Source organism: Pygocentrus nattereri, chromosome 22, assembly GCF_015220715.1.
Source record: "Pygocentrus nattereri isolate fPygNat1 chromosome 22, fPygNat1.pri, whole genome shotgun sequence".
Classification (NCBI taxonomy): Eukaryota; Metazoa; Chordata; class Actinopteri; order Characiformes; family Serrasalmidae; genus Pygocentrus; species Pygocentrus nattereri.
In genome coordinates, this window is record NC_051232.1 from 16,321,689 (window position 1) to 16,344,392 (window position 22,704).

The 22,704-nt window shown below is 39.3% G+C and overlaps 1 protein-coding gene across 1 annotated transcript in view; it reads right to left on the reverse strand.

Moving 5' to 3' along the window:
- The window catches only part of si:dkey-92j12.5 (multiple PDZ domain protein), a 104,756-nt gene that overhangs the window by 39,445 nt on the left and 42,607 nt on the right, over positions 1-22,704 (reverse strand). The window contains exons 12-17 of the mRNA XM_037532622.1: positions 13,981-14,060; positions 13,411-13,554; positions 10,301-10,480; positions 9,172-9,327; positions 7,697-7,906; positions 4,832-4,912 (exon numbers count right to left, since the gene is read on the reverse strand). Of these exons, the coding sequence (XP_037388519.1) occupies positions 4,832-4,912; positions 7,697-7,906; positions 9,172-9,327; positions 10,301-10,480; positions 13,411-13,554; positions 13,981-14,060 (851 nt within the window). The remainder of the gene's footprint in view (positions 1-4,831; positions 4,913-7,696; positions 7,907-9,171; positions 9,328-10,300; positions 10,481-13,410; positions 13,555-13,980; positions 14,061-22,704) is intronic.

Genomic DNA, 22,704 nt, shown 5'->3' on the forward strand with positions numbered 1-22,704 from the left:
TCTGCGTTAATGCTTAAGTAACTACTCTTAACAACCAAGGACTACTAGTTAACTACTCAGTAGGTAATAGTGAACTAATGATTAGGGTAGTTCACTCTTAACAAAACAATGACTACTGAGTCTCATAGAGAATTTCTTAGTAACTATGATTTCGTAGAATAACTACTCATAAATTACTGATCAATTCTACATTAATTGCTCACTACATGAGTCTGAGAAAGCCCCTGCTAAACTATTAACTGATGTAGTGTATTCTAACACTTCCAACCTTAGTGAAATACACTACACAGTGTGTGGCCTCTCTACAATATAATTAATTATACCCTCAATTTTTATTCACAGAAACAGGTATGCTCAGAGAAGGTATGCTCACACCACACTGTACTGACTGGTGTCCCTCATGTGTTTGTTTTGATCAGAAACCCTAAAAGGCTCATCTTCATATTTGGGAGTGTGAACTAATTTGCACATCAGCCTACAAATGGGACAACTGCTAAATGTTTCAGTATTCAGTAGACTAGGCTGCTTACCTCTCAGATTCAGAAAAGAAAACACCATTCTTTTCTGCGGGAGCACATGTATCAGTGTTTCTTCTGTACAGTAGTTCTCATTTAATGTTCTCTTGAAGCCAGGGTCAGTTGAGGAGATGGCTCACGGAAATATCTGAATGTGTATGAGTCCTGCCTTCACATATTGTTAGATAATGATTGAGGTGTTGCTGTTCTTTATTAGGAGCTAATGGTGATCAGGAACAATATTGTGTTTCTACATCAGTGCTGCAGTCTAAACAAAACCTTGAATCTGAATCAAAAGTCTCCGGGGATCTGTAATGAGTCTGATTCACTCATCATGCATCAGGAGATACAGCGAGTTACAGAATTTAAAAATGAAAAGTAAGAAGAAGAAAAAAAAAACTGAAACCACTAAAATGCCCCTTATTATTCTTATACATTATATATAGACGTATATAATATTTATAACATATTTACATACATACATGGACATAAATATTGTGAAATCTCTAAAATCTATGCAGAATAACTACTAACTAAATATAAACGAAACCACATACATCCATTTTTATTATTAAATGAAAACATTCTGATCTGCCCATCATGAAAAGACCAATTAGACTAAATTTTAAATAAAATATAAAATAAAGGGTCAGAAAATCAAATTGTGGGCCAAGTGTCAGGTGGTTTTCCCCAAAAAGACCTGGTACAAAAACTGTAGGTAATAATATTCTGTATTTTTCATCCAAGTACTTAAAATACTACTACTACTAATACTACTACCACTAATAATAATAATAATAATTTTATTTTTTGTAATATTATAAATACATAAAGGTTTTGACATATATAATGTTTAACAATTTAGAGGTCTACTGAATTAAGCAAACTTACATTTAACAATAGAGTTGCACAGGACTTTTATTATAATAGCTTTTGTGTTTCTGTTGAGAGCCCATGAGGTTTTTGCGAGTGCTGGTAAAGGAGAGCAGTAATCCTCCATTCTTAGTGGATCAGTTTGATAATTGCATTCATATTTTAATTCTGACTCGCTGTATCACCTGATGTATGATGAGTGAATCAGACTCATGATAGACCCTCAGCCCACTAATGTGAGACTTTTGATTCAGATGCATCAGCTGCTGCTGATGTTCTGTTATGAGTGCATGCTAGCTAGCTAGAGCTAAGCTAATAGGAAGTATACTTTTGTGCCTCAGCTATGAGCCAAATATGTGTAACTAATGTATTTGCAAAACATACTGTGATCAGTTTCAGCTCTCAGACGTTCTCCTTCAGTAGTAATGACAGATTTTGATTTCATTTTGTTTTGGTGCATTATTTTCAGATATAGAAAGCTAACTCAGGGATGTTTTCACATTTGGACTGTTCACAAATAAAAAAAAGAACTCAATAAACAGCTTATTTACTCTTACTTTAAAAAATATATATTAATGCTTTTTTACTACAGTACATCATTTCTTTAGGGGGTTTTATTTCTAATTTAATTCATAATACTGTTCCTGATCATCATTAACTCCTAGTTCACTAATAGTGAGTTACCATGTGTTTCACTTTATAATACTGTTTCTGATCATGATCCTCCTAGTTCATTAATAGGGAGTTCCCATGTTTTTCACTTCATAATACTGTTCCTGATCAGCATTAACTCCTAGTTAATAAATAGTGAGTTACTATGTGTTTAACTTTATTATACTGTTCCTGATCTTCATTAACTCCTAGTTCATTAGTTATGAGTTACCATGCATTTCACTTTATACTGTTCCTGATAATCAATAATTCCTAGTTCATTAATAATAAGTTACCAGTGTTATCATTAGCTTCTAATGAAAAACAGCAACACCTCATTCATTATCTCAAGAGGAAAATAAAGGAGAACTAACATTCAGAAGAAACACATTGGAACAAATGTTTCTACAGAAAAAAAAAAAAAATTTGTAAACATGACCGAGCAGACTGGTCTACCTAATATGGAAACATTTAGCAGTCGTTTCATTTGTAGGCTGATGTGCAAATTGGTTCACAGTGCCAAATATGAAGATGTACATTAGTCTTTTAAGGTTTCTGATCAAAACAAACACATGAGGGGGACAAGTCAGTACAGTGTGGTGTGATGCCCACAGGCTTCTCTGAGCATACCTGTTTCTGTGAATAGAAATGGAGGGTATAATTAATTATATTGTAGAGGCTGCACACTGTGTAGTGTATTTCACTAAGGTTGGAGGTGTTGGAATACACTACATCAGTTAATAGTTTAGCAGGAACCATGTCAGACTCAGGTAGTGAGCAATTAATGTAGAACTGATTGACAATAACTTATGAGTAGTTATTCTAAGAAACCATCATTACTAAGACTCAGTAGTCATTGATTAGGGTAAAAAGGGGGCTAACAAAACATGCAGAGAAACAGGTGGACTATTGTCTGTAATTGCAGAACTACAAAGTGCACCTATATAGTAAACAGAGCTGATAAAATGGACAATGACCGTAGAAACAAGAAGGTGGTCATAATGTTATGCTCAATCAGTGTATACCAAAATCCAGGCTGTGAATTATTTTTGTTCTCGTCTGTTCCCGCAACCTAGATTAAAAGTGGTCTCTCGTACAGCAGAAAGTGATATATTTTTCTCAGGAGTCCCTTAGGATTTCTTTTTAAATATCACTCTCTAGCTCAGAGCCTTTAGTAAAGCTAAACCTGGATGTGTGTAAATAAGAGATGATGTCACACGTATCCCGTGAACAAATATCCCACCATTTAAACCCTTGAGTCTAGAGTGACGGTGGTGAAGTAGGCCAGTGGAAAAAAGAAAACACTTTCCCTTCGGCCAACTGACTAGTTGGAATCAACATTTAAAACTATTATAGTTATTATAGTTGAATTATATTATAATTATAATTATAGTTGAAAAAATGTGATGACTAGGTGAAGGAAGGAATCAATATATGGTTGCATTTAGGGGCCTAACTTTAGAGCCTTTATTTGCCCTTAACACCATGGGACCTCCACAAGTCTGGTTCCTCCTTAGGAGCAATTGAACAACTGAAGGTACCACAAGCATCTGTAGTACAACTGTACAGCTACACTTGACACCAGCGCACCGGTCAGAATGAAGGCACAAATTAACTCCCAGATCTGAATGAACTTTTGGTCCAGGAGGTGCACCTGAACCCCAACAACAAAGGAACTGGTAAAGGTTTTGGAGGTATCAGGTACCAATGTACCTACACCCACCATTAAGAATGTCCTACATTGCTATGTCCCGATAAGCTTCTGTGCAAGGAAGAAGCCCTTTCTCCAAGTCTGCAGGTGATCACTGGTACATAGACCTAGTCTTTCGGAGGAGTGTTCTCTGGACACATGAAACAGGTCGTGAGGCTTTTAAACCGAAACCACCAACCCAACTGCGAAGCATGAGCTTGTCAGTGTCAGGCTGTAGGGGTGTTTTGCTGGAAAAATGACTGATGCACTTCAGAAAAAAGATGGTATCATGAGGCTTATCTGAAAATATGGAAGTAGTTCCTGTATGACAATGATCCCAAGCATTTCAACAAAATTGCTTAAACAACCAGCATGAAAGTACTGGACTGGTCACCACAAAGCCTTGGCCTAAATCATGATGTAACTGAACAGGAAAAGTGTGTGCAAAGAGGCTCACAAACTTGACTTGACTTGAGTTACACCAGCTCTGTCAGAAAGAATAGGCAAGGTCTAGCAAAGTATTGTAAGAAGCTTTAGGAAGGCTAACCCAAATGTGTTTATTCAAGTTTTCAAATTAATAAGCAACATCCCCAAGTACTAATGTACTGCATGTAAACTCTTGACCTACTAAAACCTGATACAGTAAAAGAAACCTAAAATAAATCTTGTGAAGTACACACCGTAATTAACTTAACACATGAAATGTATGGTAACTTAAAATGTGTAGAGCTGTGAGTTTGAATGTTTAGCTCAGGTGTATGCAAACTTTGGGTTTCAATCTTACATCATCAAATAAAAAACTGTTATTGTGTTCTCATACATGTTACTTTTTAAGCTTATTACCGGTGTCCTAAATTAGTACCTTTTAATTGGCTTCTTCTTAAAAAAAAGTTCTTAACTTTAATGTATATTAATGTAACAAGACTTTATTCCAAGTAACTTTGAATGAGTTTCATTAAAGGTTCGCACATTGCAAAGTGCAGCTGGTATTTCTACTAAATTTCTAATTTCGAATAAATTATGAAACTTATACAGATTTAACATAACAGCAGCAAAATAACATTTCCACAGCAAGCCACATTAAAAAGATGAAGAAATCTACCTGTACTGTGGAAAGCTGGTTGCTTTCTCTGGAATGACAGTTGCTGGTCAGAAAGGTTCCTGTGTCTTGAGTGTCATTTTCCTACAGAAAGCAAAATTAAGTTACTTTCTCTTTCTTGCATATGAACTTCATCCAAATCCACACGCTTTATTTCAGAAAATATACAGTGCAGACTAGTATGTTTCCTCCAGTATGGTCTCACTAGATTCTGAGCAGCACACTTCAATACACACGTGTTGAATTTGGGGGGTTGGTGTTAGAATTCAAGCAGCATTAATTATTGAAATGTCTTGGTAACCAGAGACTATCTGTGCCTGGGTTACTGGCTCACAACAAAACCCAGAGAACAATGGCGAGAGCCATAGAAATGCATACTAAGACTCTGAGGACCATAAACATTTAAATTAAACCAATATGTTCTGGCAAAAGCAGTACTGTGCAAAAGACAGAGACCACCCTTCATTTATGCAATTTTCTGTCAAAATAAGATACATTTTTCAGGAGATATTCTTGAGGAGACTAGATGTAAGATGTTTGCACAGTGAAAGAGAAAGTCAATGGAAAGTAAGTAAAAAAAAAAATAGGCGTTTCCAAAAAAAGGACTCCTAACAACTTTTCAACACCTGGCAGACTACCACATGATCACTAGTACTTGAAGTTCTTTAAATCAACCTCCACTCTTGCTACAGATCTGAAAACTGTGAGAAGACAATGTGAATGTGAAAACATTCTTCCACTGTGAGAAGACAATTCAACACTATGTGTCTAAAAGGATTTGTAGCTGTCAAGAAGCTGCTCCTGAGAAAAAGAACATAAGCATATAAAATAACAATGAACTGCCCTCCCAAATAGCATGATTGTGATTGAGTTTACTTGACCATCAGAAGCAGAAACTTAAAACCAAGTTCTAAGAATGAACTTTGTAGGTGTGGAAAAACATTCTTGTAGATTTCTTTGAAAAAAATAAACCTTTGATTTGACTTCATATTTTTAACTTTAGTTGTTGAGGCTTCTTTGTATTTTCTGTCCTTTTCCTGGTGATGAAAAATAAATGATACTTAATGACCAGTTTGACTGCCAGACTGCTTTCATAATTTGACTGTTTTCATAATTTTCGTTTTTTCATAGTGAATATTAGTAATACGTAATAGTATTATTAGTAATAATTAAGAAATATAGGACATGAAAAACTTGGACATGAAGGGATATATAGGACATGAAGAACTAAATTAAATTACCCAGCAGATGTAGCAGATGCATTAAAACACTAAGCACAAGGCATCAAAAGTTGGTAAAATAGACTTGAACACCATTTCTAAATGTGATGTTAACATTGTAATGAAACTTATTTGCTCCCAATTCCAGTCCTGATGACCCTCATGCATTTGTTTGTTCACCAAGGTGAGCTAAATCTGAAATCGGTGATGAGAGTTAAATTAGGATAAATATAACACTGAAAAAGTCATTGCAGGACTGTAACTAGATACTTGCCATAATCTAATTCATAATTACTGAAATGCATTGACAAAGCATCAAGAGGCTTTAAAACAGGCGTGTGCTTTTTTTTAACAGCATGTGTTTCATTGCCTGTGTCATTTCAAACATAGTATTAATTAATTGAATTTAGTGCAGCGCAGTAAATGAAATGTTGGACTGTTCAATTGTATGTTTTTTTTAAAGGTAGCATTGCTGGTAAATTTTTTCTGTTTCAACTCATCAAACTTATTTACACACACGCTCACATACTCACACCTTAGTATATACATACGACTAAATGTAATTCAAATATGTTCAGTATTGAGTGTGTCCACCCTTTGTCTTTAATACAGATTTTATTCCTTGTGACAGATTGGCTTTCAGTTTTTCAAAGAAATCTTTATTCTTCCTCACGTCCAAAGAGTTCAGAAGTTGGTTGCAATTTCTGCTCTGAAAAGAACAGCAGCTTCTTTGTCAGCAGGGTGCTTAGGGTCATTATCTTGCTTTAAAATGAACAGATTCCAAGTCAAAGGATCCCAGAGTGCATCGCATGATATATCAAAATGTGATATAACAAAAGACAAAATCACCAACTCTGTTGTTATACATCCCTGAACTTGCAGTGACCATCCACCATGCTTGACTGATGGCTGTAGACATGGTTTGAGGAGTCTTTCATTTCTTCAGGTGGTGTACACACAGCCTTTTGGGACTTCCAAAGATCTTCAATTTAGACCTGTTAGCTTATAAAACACATCCTACATGAACATTTTCAGTGTTTTCCTTTCTCAGTAATGGCTTTTTGACAACTACACATCCTTTCAGGCTCCTGGTGTTGAATTGTCTTGTCACAGAGGAAGGATGGACAAAAACATGTTTTCAGATATAAGGCAACCGCTAGCTACCTAGCTTTAAGTACTGGTTATCTGACGGTGATAGTTTTGGTGGTCTGCTAGGCCTTGCACAGTTGATAGAAGTCCCATTTTTTCTAGTCTAGTTTTGGAAATTCCAATTGCAAGGGGATTATCTAATCTCAAATCTTATCAGAAATATGTGTGTTTGCCATTTTAGATGCACATGAAAAGGAATGTGCATCTAGGAGTTAACATGGGAGCAGGGTGCAAAAGCAAAGCGTGGACAAATTTTGTTTATTATTCTCTTTTTATATTTCCTGTTAAATATTGATTTTTACTTAAAGGCTGTTTTGGCCGAAAAATAAATAAATGATCATGTGATCTCTGACTACAGTGCAGTACAAAGTTTTAAATAGGTACCTAAGCAGGCACAAGGTTATTTAAATTTTTGGACGTGTAACACTGTAAGAGTTAAATCAGTAATTTTACAGATTACACTGTATAGGTTTGAGTACCTGAATAAGCAGGTATTTACCGGTAAGGGTTTGGCCACACCAATGTGTACAGTGCCATAGTTGGTGCTTTTTAGGACATGAACAGCATGACCCAGGCTGGTGTGACTCAAATCTGTGCCGTTAACAAACATTAACCGGTCTCCTGGCAACAAACGTCCATCTCTCTCAGCCAAACCACCTGGTACAAGGGAGCGAATCACTATCACCGTCTTCTTTGGGTCCACTGGGTCCTGACAGAGAGAGAGAGACATGCGTAAGGCAATGTCTTGGTACCCACAGGGGTGGGATGGTTACTGGTTTTAATTTAATTTAAAGATTTTCGCCTTTTAGTTTGAGGCCATACAATACATAAGTATATTAAATACACTACATCAAATTTAAAAATGTGTATAACAATAATTGTGTATAATTGCTTTAAAGACAGTATATGTTCTTTTGCAAAGCATGCACCAGGTAGATCAGTCACAATCATTAAATTTGTGCCACACTCACATGAACTGCCAAATATTAATTACAACTAACACTGACTTTTTTAACTTTTATTACTAGTACAGACTTAAAGTAAGGACAAGCCTAAAGTGGATGAATTAGCTGATTAGTTTTCTTGCTTCCTAGCTCTCAAGACAGAAACAACTCAAGTTCAAATAAACAAACATTACTCACTGCTGCCCTCTACTGGTGTTAACAACCAGCAAGTAAACACAAATTACTCACTGATGAATCAAGTAAACACCCCCCACATATTAAAAACCATCAAATAAACATTACTCACCACTGTCCTTTGCTGAAATATAAGCATATGACTGTGAAAGCAAACCACTTTTTATCGCAATATTATCACAATATAAAACTAATTGAACTGGCTCTAACTATACATGATTCCATCTAATTGTTTTATTAGTATATTGAGAAACAAATGACTGCTTTTTATGCTGCCAGCATGCAAGCAATTGCATCTTTCCTCAAAAAAAGCCTTTCAGAGTGAGATACAGATCTAGTTGCTGAACCAGGAAACATTTATGTTGTAATGTTATATCATGTTTTTTAAAGAAGTTATTCCTGAATTTTGTTCAGAATTGTAGACAGGAAGCAAATTATATCCTTGTGTGTTTGCTGAAGGGTAATTAATTTAACTGAAGTTTGTTTTTATTGTGCTTCACGCTAAACAGCCCTCTACTAGAGGCAGCAATTCTCAAAACTGGTTTACTCTTGTCTAGTATTTCCACACTAGGTGCTTTGTGTTTAGCAGAAAAGCTGATTTCTGTTTTCTCCTCTCATATGTTCACTGTAGTTTTACCGCTGCTGCATTTCAAACACTATTCTCTACTTGTCGACTGTTGCCCACAGCACCAATTAGCGGATTTAGTAGTCAATTACTTGACTATGCAACTGTATAATAATATCAGTAATATATTTTTAAAGATATGACAGAAAACTTAGAACAAGGCATCAGGTTAGGGAAGAAGACTCTCGCTTTACATTCACACAAACACACCTGGTAGTCCAGTATGCTGAATCCCAGACCAGCTTCTCCTTTCTGTAGCTCATAGACCTGAATTTCATCCTGCCACATGGCCTGTTGGGATAGAGAAGGGACCTCCATTTTCCCACAGTCCTCTACTCCTCTATTCAGCTGCCTGCCGCAGTTCTTCTGCTCATAGCAAGAAGACACCATGGAGTGTCCACAAAAAAATGTAACAGTTGTAATTCATCTTTATGTGACCATTTTCAACCTCTTTTTAAATATGTTTTTATTAGTGTGCCTTTAAGAACAATACATGGTTGCATGCAAAAACTTGGAAGTCTCTGATCAAAAGACATTTTTGTTAAGACAGTAATAAATCCACATCCTGCAGAGATCAAACTTAAATATTACATGTTTCAAATTGTTGTTCAATCTTTCTAATTATCTTTTTTAATGTATTGGAAAATAATAAAACAGAGCATTTTATATTTTATTTTTTTCCAACATGTTAAGCAAATCAACATAAATTGTGCATTAAATGCACAGAAATTGTGTTCGCTGTAGAGGATAATCAACAAAACATATCATTTGACCAGCAGTGCCCAGACTTTCGTATATGACTATATGCACATGACTCTGATTCTGATTGTCCTGTCTTGTGCCTCATTCAAAAACAGTCTGGGCTGAAACATGAAACAAGCTGTTAGTTTGAACTAAAATCCTTAGGAATGTCAGAAAATATAGGCTTCGGCCATGTCTTGCAGATCTTCTGGAAGGCTGCAATGATATATTTGCTTCCTGATTGCCAGAAACAGCACAACGTTTAATCATTTCCTTCCACTTCAATAGCAAACTATCACTTCAACATAAATGACTAGCCTTTACTGCTATAGGCTGAATGGGTGGTCATATGGTACTGTACTCCTGACTCATGACATAACGTGAAACTTGGGGAGTGATTATTTTCAAACTCTATCAACATTTCATAGTACATACACAGTACATCAAAATCTGTTATTTAAACAAAGGAAAACAACATTTTCAGATCGTTCATATCGAGAGCTATGAATCAAAAAGAATAATCAGAACTTGACAAAACATACACACTCTTCCAAAATGTCATGAACACATCCACCACAAACTCACAGACATACTGCACCTTTTCAGAAAACTCTGCAATTAGTTCCTTGAGGCTAAACTGAACATCATCATCATCATCATCTTCATCTGGAGTGGGTGGGATCAGGCGACAGCAGACCACAAACACATTCACGGGAAGATCCTTCAGTAACACCAGAACTTCCTTATGGGTCTCGCCAACCAGGGGTATCCCGTTCACCTGTAGTCCATACAGTGTAGTCTATAACTTCAGAAACTTCACAGCATACACATTGATTTGATACTCATTGGTCATTTTATCAGAAACAGCTACTATATACATAAACTTTTTAGGACTGCAGTTACCCTATAATTTGGCAGCTGACGTCCATCAATGGAAAGGGACAATCATAGGACCACCGATAGTGTTTTTATTTGACAGATTTATTTTTAGTTTTAAAAGGCAAAGAAAAATCTAAACAAAACCAGCTGCCAGGAGTTACTCAGCTCATAAACTGCTGTGTTAAGGCACGTGCACCTATTTTTGTACATAACACTCAGGTGTGTGTCCATACTGCAACTGAAACCACTGCAAAAGGCTCAGTATGTCTTTTTCTATGTCATCCTCTAGACCTTCATCAGTGGATAACAGCTTAACTGATTCACTGTAAAACTGCAGTATAAAAACATCATTTGCTTTCATGCTTCAACTGTCCATGTTTTAGTCAGATGTGCCACAAGTAGTATCAAACCCAGACTGAGTCTCAAATGGCCCCCTCCTTTCTATATAGTCCTCTATGTTTTTCTAGCTTCTACACACAAACAATGTGCTACTTGTCCAGCATGGAATTTACACATGTGGCTGAATCCCTAAGGATTATTCATCATGTATGTAATGCAGTGTTTGGGTGCAGGAGCCAGTATTTTAATTTACATGTAGGGCACTAAAGCAAAGGGACATACAACAATGTTAGCTTATTGGTAAAGATGGAAAATCACCTAGAGCCACTAATGGAAATTAACATTTGTGGCAGTGGTTGTTGCCATAACTTGTTAAGCAAAAACTTACTTACTTGTATAACAGTACTATACTATATGTTTATTATTATTTGAAAAAGTTAATGAAATGACTGCAGTATACAATGATAAGCCTCTTTATGAACTCCATGGTTGTATGGCAAAAATATACTCTAAAGGAACTAAATTTTGATTATTATTATTAACAATAACTTTATTTATTTATTTAATTATTAACTGAATAATTATGTATTTTCTCTGTTTTTATCATAGTTTTCTGCTGTTTATAAAAGCTACTGATTTTATCCTGGATAACAAGTTTTACAAGTAAAACTTTTGTTACTTTACAAGTAACAAAACTGCTTTAACACAAAGCCTCTTGTGGCGTATTGCTTTCTAATATGATAGCCCTAAATGCCTTTAAGTTTCAAATAATGACTAGGTCCCCAATACTGAAAATCTGAAAATCAATTCACATGACTAATGGTGCCATAGTTTTAAACAGTAAACACTTTTGCCATTACATTTTCATCAATCTCCCTTTCTCAGAAAGCACCAGCTGTCACAACTTTCCAGAGATGCATGATATCAGGGAGCTGATAAGTTGTCCAACAAGAAATTGCACATACATTTTAGGTAGAGCTGCAAAAAATGACCAGTGAATTGACAACTAGGTGTATGTATCTAGAACTGGTTCTTAGTCAAATCCTCAAAGCTTCAAGGGCCCTCAGACTGTTCAAGTTCACATTTTCAGTCTGATTCAGCTCCCAGGACAACTGTGGTAGGTTATTATGTGCTGCAGAGCACTCATTACCTGGTTCAGGTTTGTTGAGATTCTAAAGAGAGTGAAATGAGCCCTGCCAAGGGATCTGAGTAATCAAAAAGCTCCATTTTATACAGAGTACATCAGTAAGTTAAATGGTAGATGATATACGTGGCAGTGACAGTCTAAAGAAAGGAAGCACTAAGGAAAGAGGAAAAGAACGATAGGCACTTCCATTCTTTTCAAGTGCTGTGTGAGAACAGGATCAGAGTCATCTCTCAAATAACAGCTTTTTGGTTTGAGGTTATTTTTGGTTTGATGTGAAATTCTCACTTTCCTTCTCTCTCTGCAATAAGAATAGGTTAAGGTATATGCACAGCAAATAGTGGTGCTGTCAAAACCTCAAAACTTTCAGCTTTTACTTTTTATGCCATGTAAAAACACCAGCATTGTTTGAAAATTTCATGATGAATGGACCAACAGAAGAAATAAAATCTTGTCATATTACAGTGCATTAAGGTTAGGAACACATTTATATTATTCTAGTTATTCAGAGGTTTTGTTAGACAGCAATAATGTGTTCCTTCAATACATGGCTGGGGTGCTGGATATTTCTTTTAAAAAAGTACAGATTTGTAATTCTTCATCTTTTCCGATTGTTTTCAAAACAAAACATATTCATTCATTTGTCTATATGCACATTTTTTGTAAAGGACCTTAACCTGCATTTGTACCTATAAATGGATCCATGCATATAAGGTTTACTGATATTAGGGATGCACCAATATGAGAATTGTGGGTGAAAGCCATTATCTGATGTTTTTCACATTCATCTGCTGATGCAGATACATAAACATTCATAAAATGCAGAAATTGGGAAATTGGGACTAGCATTACATAGAAATATGAAACTTATTTCAGTAGGAAATAAATATTGCAGCTGCTTTAGCATAGCAGCTAGTGGTGGGTGGTATGGATATAAATATATCATAAAAAATCTAGAGGCAAGCAGCATCAAATTAGACTAAAAGCCTTAAATTTAAATTTACACATACATGTCCATCGCTGCAGCGTTCAAGTCTTGCCAGTATAAAGGGTCATGTGCGTTTTTTTAACATAGGAACACAGGAGCTTAAAATATGCTTTGCTTTACACTGCTGTGCCTTCATGACAAAAGCAGAAATAAAGGAGCCATTACACTTAACTGAGCTCGAGGAAAAACATCCTCTTTATCCTGACACTGAGACCATTCGTTTGAGTTTTACAACATTACTTTGCAGGGCTACAATCCCTGACCATAGTCCATCTGTACCTTCACTGTGTCCATCAATGGGAAGAGACCATCATAGCACAGTATTGTCATGTATAATATGTGGTAATATAAGGCTAACCTCCAGTACTTGGTCTCCAGGTCGTAGGCCACACTGGCCTAATGGTCCCTCAGGCAGTAAGGAACAGATAAAATGACAGCCTGCTCTTGTCTCCAAACTCACTCCCAAACCACTGCATTCACTGAACTTCTGCACCTGGGCCACCTACAGTGCACACACACATGCAAATATAGACAAGTATATACAGTTGTATGCAAAAGTCAGGGCACCACAATCAAATTATGTTCATTTTATGATTTTATATTGATTTTCTAGGTGAAATCAAGTCACAACCCACTTATATGCTAAATCTAACATGTGGGAAACATCATTAAAACATATAATCTGCCTTGTAAAAAAGTTATGGCAACTCTTTGTACAAGTATCCCCAGAACACCCCACCCCCACCCCCGCCCCATATGCTAAACTCTGCAAATAAATACAAATTGTGCTTTAAATATTCAAACTCATGCATGCAAAACAAACACACAGCCTTGTACACAGACACTCCCAGGTGACTTGCTATAGAGAAAAATTAGCATTTAAAATAGGTAAAATGGGATAGGGGTAAACAAGCACAATGGAACACACCATGATTTCATACTTCTTTCCCAGCCTGCTTTGCCACTTCCTCTTGAGCTCTGCCTTCTCTTCTTCTGACAACTTAGATCCTGATAATGAAAAGTCATAAACATGCCCCAAATTTAGTTAAACAGTCTACAGGGCAGTGATACATAAAGGGAAAAAACAGGTGGGTAGTACATTGTTTCATACAAATGTAACTTTTGATGGATCTGTGCTTTGTTCAGGTGCTCATCAGAAGACTGTACACCAGATATTTGACTAAATGTTCAGGTGCTTGTTGAAAGATACGCCCATCTCACACAGGCTTAAAGCCTGTGCCTCTCAGCGTTGTCGAGTACTGCAACATGTCTTCAACATGAGCCTGAGTCTCCAGAGGGTCCCTATGATGTGGAAGACGTTGTCCTGCATTGTTCCTGTTGCAAAGACGCTGCAACCCAGTGACGCCAAGGACTACAGGCCACTGACGTCCCATGTCATGAAGACCATGGAGAGGCTCATTTTGGATCAGCTCTGACCCATAGTCCAGCCTTTTCTGGAACCCCTCCAGTTTGCCTATCAGCCCCGCCTGCGAGCTGAAGACACCATCATCTACCTGCTCAATCGAGTATATGCTCACCTGGATAAGCCAGCCAGCTCTGTGAGGGTCATGTTTTTTTACTTCTCCAGCGCATTTAACACCGTCTGGCCTGCTTTTCTGGGTGATAAGCTCACAGTGATGCAAGTACTAGTACAAGCACTGTGTGTCAGACAGAGTGGTCAGAAACATTGGAGTTCCACAAGGAACTGTCCTCTCTCCCTTCCTCTTCACAATATTGTATATTGACAATAAACTGGACTGGGCTAAGAACACTGACGCCCTCTACAGGAAGGACCAAAGTCGTCTCTATTTTCTGAGGCACCTGAGGTCCTTCAACATCCGCCGAACTATGCTCAGGATCTTCTATGAGTCTGTGGTTGCGAGTGCTATCCTCTATGCTGTTGCATGCTGGGGAAGCAGGCTGAGGGTGGCAGATGCCAACAGACTCAACAAACTGATCCGCAAGGCTGGTGAATGTCGTGGGTGTGGAGCTGGACTCGCTGACGGCCGTGTTGGAGAGGAGGTCTAAGCTGGAGGCCATTATGGGCAATGGCTCCCACCCACTCTACGACACGGTGATGAGACAGAGGAGCACATTTAGTGCAAGACTCATTCTACCGAAATGACCACAGAGCGCCACAGGACGTCATTCTTACCTGTGGCCATCAAACTCTATAACTCCTCCCTCAGTGTGTGATTCACAAAGTGTGGTTCATCTGTGCAAAAGTCAATACCTAACTGTTACTGTTCATATGTTGAACTACAATAATTGTGCGCAATAATTCAGAGGTACAATAATTTGAACGGCCTTATACTAGATGTTTAATATTTATTATCACCGTCACCACCACTTTACTGTATTTATAAGAACTTAAATCTTGTGTACATATTGCAAATTTCTCTTGATCTTTGTTTTAAATTATTAAAGAGTTTATTCTTTTACATAAATAGTTGCAACTGTAACAGCTGCAATTTCCCTCTGGGATCAATAAAGGATTCTGATTCTGATTCAATCACACAGAAAAATAAAGCATGGAGGTCCGGACAAAAACCTATCCTGCTTTTTCTTTGCTATATGAAAAAAGCACACAGATCACATATAAAGAGAATCAGGTATATGTTTTTCCATATTCATCGTCAAGTGTAACCATTTTTGTGAAAGGTTATGTTCTACATCTGCACTGCAAAAATGTTATCTTGGCAAGTAGAATGATCCTAGTCAAAATATCTAATATTTTTGAGGTCCATATTGTTGTAAGCTTATTATAAGCTTATTTCACTTATTTCTTGACTTTTACTTGTTTTTAAGTAATTTTATTAAGTGAAATGACCTCACAATATTGGCAGATTGTTCGTTTTAAGAATAATGCTTAAAGCAAGAAAATTAAGTAATCTTATAATAAGCTTAAAACAATGACAACAAGACACATATTGACTAGTTTCAAGATAGTTTCACTTACCAAGGTACCATTTTTATCAGTGTGGTACTCCTGTATCATCTAGAATCCTGAGTTTACCCATGTGAGTGCAGTTGGATAACTGTCATTTTCCAGTTTTCAGTTACGAATACAGCAGTGTATTTCCATTGCATTCACCTTCTGCACCTGGGCCACCTACAGTGCACACATATACACAAACACAGACACAGACCCATGTACATGTGTGTACGTGCATGTGTTGTATGCAAACGTCTGGGCGCCCTGATCAGATTTTGTTTATTTTCTAAGTGAAAGCGAGTCACAGCCTCTACAGAGAAGATACTTCTGCACAATTTCTAGTTATTTGCAGGATTTATGTGAAAAAATTAAGGCACCCCCTTTGTTTCTTTCTTTCCTCCATTTGTTAAATAAAATTGTGCACTAAAAAAATAGCAGAAAAATTTTAACTCTTGCACACAAACACTGAGTTGCATGCAGAGACTCCCAGGCGACTTGCTATTGAGAGAAAATTGCATTTTAATGAGGTAAAACAGGACAGATAAGAAGTAAACAAGTAAACTCAGGTTCAGTTTACAAGACTATTGGTATTTTCCAGTTTCCGGCACTATGTGAATGCAGCATTATATTTCTCTGTATTTAGATGGATCTGTGATGTATTTTTAATGATAATACCTCTACTGTACTGAACTGTAATACGCAAAATTACAATTAAAAAGCTATTTATCTGAAAAACTAGTATTATGATAAATATAAATAACATCCTCTCCATGGATCACCACCTTATCGTGGTGGAGGGGTTTGCGTGCTTGAATGATCCTAGGAGCTATGTTGTCTGGAGCAAAAGCTCCTGGTAGGGTCTCCCAGGGCAAACAGGTCCTAGGAGACAGGTCAGACAAAGTGTGATCCATAATAACCCCTATGAAAAGACAAAAACAGGACTTGTGTACCCTGCCTGGAACAGGGTTACCGGGGCCACACCCTGGAGCAAGGCCTGGGGGAGGGGCTCGCCAGCGAGCGTCTGGTGGCCGAGCATTTACTCATGGTGCCTGGCCGGGCCCAGCCTGAAGGAGTTACATGAGTCCCCCCTCCCATCGACCCACCACCAATGGGAGGGGCAGTAGTAGGGGTTCGGTGCTTTGTGGATCGGGCAGTGTCCGAAGGCGTGGGCCCTGGTGTTCTGATCCTGATCCAGGTTGCTGAAACTGGCTTTTTGAACTTGGAACGTTACCTCACTGGCGGGGAAGGAGCCTGAGTTGGTGTTGAGAGATATAGTTGGGCTCACCTCAACACACAGCTTGGGCTCTGGGTCCAATCTCCTTGAGAGGGGCTGGACTTTATTCTTTTCTGGAGTTGCCCATGGTGAGAGGCGGCGGGCAGGTGTGAGCTTTCTCATAGCCCCTCGACTCGGTGCCTGTATGTTGGGGTTTTATCCGGTGGACAAGAGGGTCGCTTCCCTACGCCTTTGGGTTGGGAATGACAGTGAGACATGGAGGGGTGTGATTGGGAGGAATGGCCTCTCTGATCTGAACCTGAGTGGTGTTCAGTTTTTGGACTTCTGCGCAAACCACAGTTTGTCCATCACGAACACCATGTTCGAACACAAGGATGTCCATAAGTGCACATGGCACCAGGACAACCTAGGCCGCAGTTCAATGATTGACTTTGTAGTCGTGTCATCGGACTTGCGGCCATGTGTTTTGGACACTCGGGTAAAGAGAGGATCTGAGCTGTCAACTGATCACCACCTGGTGGTGAGTTGGATCAGGTGGTGGGGGAAGATGCCGGTCAGACCAGGCAAGACCAAACGTATAGTGAGGGTTTGCTGGGAACGTCTGGCAGAAGAACCTGTCAGATTGATCTTCAACTCACACCTCCGTCAGAACTTTGACCAGACATCGGGGGAGGTGGGGGACATTGACTCAGAATGGGCCATGTTCCATTCCGCCATTGTTGAAGCGGCTGACTGTAGCTGTGGCCATAAGGTAGTTGGTGCCTGTAATCGGTCGCGGTAATCCTCGAACCCGGAGGTGGACACCCCAGGTGAGAGATGGCGTCAAGCTGAAGAAGGAGTCCTACCGGGCACGTTTGGCCTTTGGGACACCAGAGGCAGCTGGCAGGTATCGACAGGCCAAGCGATCTGCGGCTTCAGTCGTCGCCAAGGCAAAAACCCGTGTATGGAAGGAGTTTGGTGAGGCCTTGGAAAGTCAGCTCCGAAAAGATTCTGGCAATCCGTCAGGCGACTCAGAAGGGGAAAGCAGTGTGCCACTAGCACTGTATATAGTGGAGATGGTGTGCTGCTGACTTCGACTGAAGACGTCATTGGGCAGTGGAAGGAATACTTTGAGGACCTTCTCAATCCCACCGACACGTTCTCCAGTGAGGAGGCAGAGTCTGGGGACATGGGAATAGGCTTGTCCATTACTGAGGCCAAAGTCACTAAGGTAGTTAAGAAGCTCCTTGGTGGCAAGGCTCCAGGGGTGTATGAGATCCGCCCTGAGTTCCTCAAGGCTCTGGATGTTGTGGGGCTGTCTTGGCTGACACGCCTTTTCAACATTGCATGGACATTGGGGGCGGTGCCACTGGATTGGCAGACTGGGGTGGTGGTGCCTCTTTTTAAAAAGGGGGACTGGAAGGTGTGTTCCAAATAAAGGGTAATCACACTCCTCAGCCTCCCTGGTAAGGTCTATGCAGGGGTACTGGAGAAGAGAGTCCGGCTTATAGTTGAACCTCAGGTCCAGGAGTAGCAGTGCGGGTTCCTCCCTGGTCGTGGAACACTGGACCAACTCTTCACCCTCTCCAGGATTCTGGAGGGTTCATGGGAGTTTGCCCAACCAGTCCACATGTGCTTTGTGGATCTGGAGAAGGCATTCGACTGTGTTCCCTGGGGTATTCTGTGGGAGGTGCTTCGGGAGTACGGGGTACATGGCTCTTTGTTACGAGCCATTCAGGCCCTGTACAAACAAAGCTGGAGTTTGGTTCGCATAGCCGGCAGTAAGTCAGACTCGTTCCCAGTGAGAGTTGGACTCCGTCAGGGCTGCCCTTTGTCACCGCTTCTATTCATAATTTTTATGGATAGAATTTCTAGGCGCAGTCAGGGGATGGAGGGTGTCCAGTTTGGTGACCTCAGGGTCACATCGCTGCTGTTTGCAGATGATGTGGTCCTATTGGGGACATCAGGCCGCAAACTTCAGCTTTCGCTGGATCGGTTTGCAGCCGAGTGTGAAGCGGCCGGGATGTGAATCAGTACCTCTAAATCCGAGACCATGGTTCTCAGGTGGAAAAGGGTGGAGAGCCCTCTCTGGGTTGGGGATAGGCTCTTGCCTCAAGTGGAGGAGTTCAAGTATCTCGGGGTCTTGTTCACGAGTGATGGTACAAGGGAGCGGGAGATTGACAGGCGGATTGGTGCTGGGTCAGCAGTGATGCGGGCTCTTTACCAGTCTGTTGTGGTAAAGAAAGAGCTGAGCAATAAGGCAAGGCTCTCAATTTACCGGTCAATCTATGTTTCCACCCTCACCTATGGTCATGAGCTTTGGGTAATGACCGAAAGAATAAGATTGCGAATACAAGCGGCTGAAATGAGTTTCCTCCGCAGGGTGTCTGGACTCTCCCTTAGAGATAGGGTGAGAAGTTCGGTCACCCGGGGGGACTCGGAGTAGAGCCGCTGCGTCTTCACGTCGAGAGGAGCCAGCTGAGGTGGTTCGGGCAACTGGTTAGGATGCCTCCTGGACGCCTCCCTCAGGAGGTGTCACAGGCAAATCCACCTGAGAGGAGACCCCAGGGAAGACCCAGGACACGCTGGCGTGACTATATCGCCCAGCTGGCCTGGGAGCGCCTCGGAATCCCCCTTGGAGAGCTAGTGGAAGTGGCTGGGGAAAAGGAGGTCTGGGCCTCATTGCTTAGGATGCTGCCCCCGCGACCCGAACCCCTATGTGATGGCTGAAGGTGTTCAGGACAAAACTGGAACCAAACTTTGTTATTCTAAGTAACTGACAAGATTCAAAATATGCACACTTACTGCTGTGGTGAAGACAGGTTTTAAACAATCTGCTTAGGTGCCCATGATGGTACCATGTTTATCAGGTCTAGTTTACCATTCACACTGGGTAAAGAATTCTTTTCTTTACAATTTCTTTTACCTCTCACTTTAGACTTAGCACTTTTAAAAACAGGCAGGATTTAACTGCAGTGTCTTCAACCAATCATACAGCCTCTTGTGCGTTCATCAGTGAAATAAAACCAAATGCCTACAGATTAATGGAGAGATATACACAAGATGGATGTACTTTACTAATCCCCAAGGGGAAATATGGGAGACACACAAAAGCTAATGGCCCATTTTAAATGCTGAAACATGCTCTGCCTGTCATAATACAATATATACTGTTGCATACAAAAAATGTAACACCTCTGGTCAAATTATGTGTTCTGTTGATTTATCTGAAAAATCTTCTACAGAGAACACACTTAAATAGGTATATTTTCTGATATTTTTTAAATGAATTTCAATTTATTAGAAATGAAACCATATAAAATGTGTCATTACTTTTGCACAGGCTACATTTAATATTTTATTGCTTTTCCATAGCAAATAAACAGTCATTGTGCATCGAAATGTGCAGAAGTGTGTTGTCTATAGAGGATGTATTTATTAAAACATTTTTTACCACACAAAAAATCAGTTTAATCCTCTTATTTATGAAAAATATATAAATAATGTAAACGAAACTCCATCTTCAGCTTGTGGAATATTATTTCAAGCATCTAGAAATTTATCTGTGAATTTCAAGGAGGTTGCATCACATTTAACCCTGTTTCAGCAAAGCCTCTTCATGATGGGACCCTAGTGATCTATACTTGAAAAGTCTCTCTTTAACTCATTAAACCTGCTCTAGCAGTTCTACCCTAAGCTGGATAAAGTAGAAAATCAAATGTGTCAAAAGAAAGCAGCAATGATATTGGCACAGACATAGTTCCAAATGTGTCTCAGCTTCTAAGGCCATTGTTAGATGTAACGAGGCAATGTCTGAACAAGCAGACACCTGGGAAGGAGACACTCATTTGAAGCAAACATTCAGGAAGGAATTAAAATCAGCTTTTCTTAGATGTAGGAAATATGTGTTCGCTCAGACTAACAATAAGAAGTGACGGAAATTTGAAGCAACTGCTAAAACTATTGTGAAATAATAATTTGAGAATAATGTGTTCTTGGTTCAGGACAGAGTTTTGGGGCAACTAACTAACAAAGTTTGCAATGGTGCAAAAGGATAGATAGATAGATAGATAGATAGATAGATAGATAGATAGATAGATAGATAGATAGATAGATAGATAGATAGATAGATAGATAGATAGATAGATAGATAGATAGATAGATAGATAGATAGATAGATAGATAGATAGATAGATCTATCCAACCTTTTGCACCACGGCAAACTTTGCTTTGGGATTGAAAACTGTCTGTTGTGACTTGCCAAATAGGGACATTAGCTTTTTGGCACCCATAATAATGTCAAAAGAGAAACTGACTGGAGAACTTCTGAAGCCTCTTTCAGTCTGCTTTCAACCTGCTGTCCCACAGCATCAAACAGAGCTCCATGGAGAATGCCTGTGAGAGTGCGGGGTTCCAAGGCTCTGCCCAATGCTCCAGAGGGCACTAGCCCATTGATGTCTGCACCCAATGTATGTCCCAGAGCTGCTCCTCCTGTGCCATGCCAGTGGATTGCTCCATAGTAAGCTTCCCAGAGCCTCACTCAGCTGGGGTCTTCTGTTGAACCTGCCCCTGACTTTATGCTTGTTTTGGTCATGCCTCCTCACGGCCCACCCACTGTCTTGTGCATCTGCAGCCATGCCTTAAGGTTCTGTCACATCTCTTTCTCACACACAAAATTCTGGAGTGACTCCATTGGGTTGTGCCCTGTCTAGAATGCCTCATTCCAGCTCTTGCTCCTCCTGGTTCCACCCCTCGTCTTACTCTCCTGTATATCTTTTTGTTTAGCCTGTTTGTTTGCAAAGTCTCAGTGCTAAGCCACGTTTCCTTTGTTGGTCATTTTCTTGTTTTGACCCTTGGTTTTTCTTCTGGTCTTGTGTTTTGATGCCTGCTTGTGATGACTATTAATAATGGACTGCCCCAAATAAAACCACTCTTCATATGCAACCTGCCTGCACTTCTCAGACATTACATTATTACATTACATTATTATTTTCAACACTATCTGTGTCAGATTATTCTTAATTTGATGAACCAATTTGTTTTGGTTAAAGAATGCTTTAAACTGGTACTTCCTAATGTGGTGGGTATATTTCACTCATCAAAGTGTCTACAGAGCAAGTTTTATCTAAATAATAATGTGATTAATTTCTATTCAAAACTGTTTCTATCCAAAACTGAAACTCTTTGGATCTGTGGTCTCTGGTTCGATAAAGTTACTTGTATCCTTTGTGGCTTCTATTACGGAAAGGTCAGTCATGGTTTGAGGCACTGCACAGAGCTAAGAGGATGTGATTACCACACACCAAACTTATACAGTTCCAATGTGAGCACTAAGATCTTGGAACTGAACAGGGAGTTTACAATATCACACGAAACAATGACTTGTCTCAACTTTTTGTTTATTATGTAGACATTACATCTTATTTTCTCAAAATAATGATGTATTATGGCAAAATAATCACACACTTTCTCAAAGAGTGATTATTTGCTATTTAGTTATTTGT